Consider the following 2322-nt stretch of genomic DNA (forward strand, 5'->3'; position numbering starts at 1 on the left):
AAGACAGAAATTAGGTTAATTAATTAATTTAGACAGACTTTACACCATTCACAAAAATTAACTCAAAATGAATCTGAAAACTAAAGGTAAAATGCAAAGGTATAAATCTCCTGGAAGATAACAGGAGAAACTCTAGATGACCTAGGATTTAGTGATGACTTCTTAGATACAACACCAAAAACATGGTCCCTAACAAAATTTGATAATTTTTTAATTGAGTATAGTTGATTTACAATATTAGTTTCAGGTGTAAAACATAGCAATTAAATTAACAGATTATAGTCCACTTAAAGTTATTATGATAAGTTGGATCCTGGTAACAGCTGCAGCAGCTCTTGTCTTTTCTGGCTCTCCTTGCTCTCTCCTTTTTGCTTCTGGAAACATGGCCTCCAGTGTGGCTGTCTCTGAAGGAGTCATCAAAAAAATGTTCAATGACATGGGCTTCCCTGGTGGCGTAGTGGTTGAGAGTCCACCTGCCGATGCAGTGGACACGGGTTCGTGCCCCAGTCTGGGAAGATCCCACATGCCACGGAGTGGCTGGGCCCCTGAGCCATGGCCGCTGAGCTGCGCATCTGGAGCCTGTGCTCCACAATGGGAGAGGCCACAACAGTGAGAGGACCGTGTACCACAAAAAAAAAAAAAAAATGTTCAATGACATGAAGATAGATGACCCCTACACCACCTTTGTCAAGATGCTGCCAGACAAAGACTGCTACTACGTCCTCTATGAGGCAATCTATGAGACCAAGGAGAGCAAGAAGGAGGATCTGGTGTTCATCTTCTGGACCCCTGAGTGTGCACTCCTTAAGAGCAAAATGATCTATGGCCGCTCCAAGGACGCAATTAAGAAGAAGCTGACAGAGATCAAGATGAATTACGAGCAAACTTGTAAGGAGGTCAAGGATCCCTGCACCCTGGCAGAGAAGCTGGGGAGCAACGCCGTCCTCTCCCTGGAGGGCAAGCCTTTGTGAGCTCCCTCCAGCCCCCTGCCTGGAGCATCTGGCAGCCTCAGACCTGCCTACGGGGATTGCAGGCTGCCCCTTTCCTGCATACCTGAGGGACTGGGGGGATCCCAGCAGGCGGAAGGCAGTCCCTTCACCTCAGTTGTCAAATAGCACCCCCACCCCCTGGATCCTCCTCCTTTTCCTTCCATCCCTGACAGTTCTGGCCTTCCCAAAGAGCTTTTGATCTTCTGATTCCTTTTGGGTTGAAACAGATCAAGTTCTCCCCAGGAACCCCTATTTGGGGGGGGCTGTATTGTTTTTTTTTGACAACACCCCAACTTCCCACCAGTTCCTCCCCTTTCCCATGCTGCTAAAGTCTAACCACAATAGTGACTCTGTGCTTGTCTGTTTAGTTCTGTGTATAAATTGAATGTTGTGGAGATGGCCCCTCCCTGAACCGCCTGGTTCCCCTCCCCTTTTTCACCTGATCACAGCCACTCATGGAAGCAGGACCAGTAAGGGACCTTCAATTAAAAACACACACATACACATGCAACAATAAAAATCAATCAATAAATAAAGTTATTATGAAATATTGACTATATTCCCTGTGATGTACAATATATATTTGTAGCTTACTTATATTATACATAGTAGTTTGTACATCTTGCCCCTCCCTCCTTCCCTCTCCCCCTGGTAGCCACTAGTTTGTTCTCTATATCTGTGAGTCTGTTTCTGTTTTGTTATATTCATTTGTTTTATTTTTTAGACTCCATATATAAGTGATAACATAGAGTGTTTCTCTTTCTCTGTCTGACTTATTTCACTAAGCATAATACCCTCTAAGTCCATCCATGTTGTTGTAAATGCCAAAATTTTATTATTTTTATTGCTGAGTAATATTTCATTGTATATATATATCTCACATGTTCTTTATCCATTCATCTGTTGATGGACACTTAGGTTGCTTCCACATCTTGGCTATTGTAAATACTGTTGCTATGAACATTGGGGTGCATATATATTTTCAAATTAGTGTTTTCGTTTTCTTTGGATATATACCCAGGAGTGGAATTAGAGGATCATATGGTAGATCTATTTTTGACTTTTTGAGGAACCTCCATACTGATTTTCAAAATGGCTTCACCAGTTCACATTCCCACCAACAGTGTACAAGTGTTCTCTTTTCTCCACATCCTCACCAATATTTGTTATTTGTGTTCTTTTTGATGATAACCATTCTGACAAGTGTGAGCTGATATCTCGTGGGTTTCATTTGCATTTCTCTGATAATTAGCTATGTTGCACAGCTTTTTATGTGCCTATTAGCCATCTCTACAGCTTCTTTGGGAAACTGTCAATTCAGGTCTTCTGCCCA

The 2322-nt window shown here is 42.4% G+C and overlaps 1 protein-coding gene across 1 annotated transcript; it reads left to right on the top strand.

The window, feature by feature from the left end:
• Nucleotides 1-656: 656 nt before the first annotated feature.
• On the top strand, nucleotides 657-971 carry LOC308609347 (cofilin-1-like; the record flags this gene model as incomplete). The annotated part of the gene is made up of 1 exon (XM_081223031.1): nucleotides 657-971. The coding sequence occupies one exon, from the start codon at nucleotides 657-659 to the stop codon at nucleotides 969-971; it is 315 nt and encodes a 104-aa protein (XP_081079157.1).
• Nucleotides 972-2322: the final 1351 nt, after the last annotated feature.

Source organism: Mesoplodon bidens, assembly GCF_964165515.1.
Source record: "Mesoplodon bidens genome assembly, chromosome: X".
NCBI classification, from domain to species: domain Eukaryota; kingdom Metazoa; phylum Chordata; class Mammalia; order Artiodactyla; family Ziphiidae; genus Mesoplodon; species Mesoplodon bidens.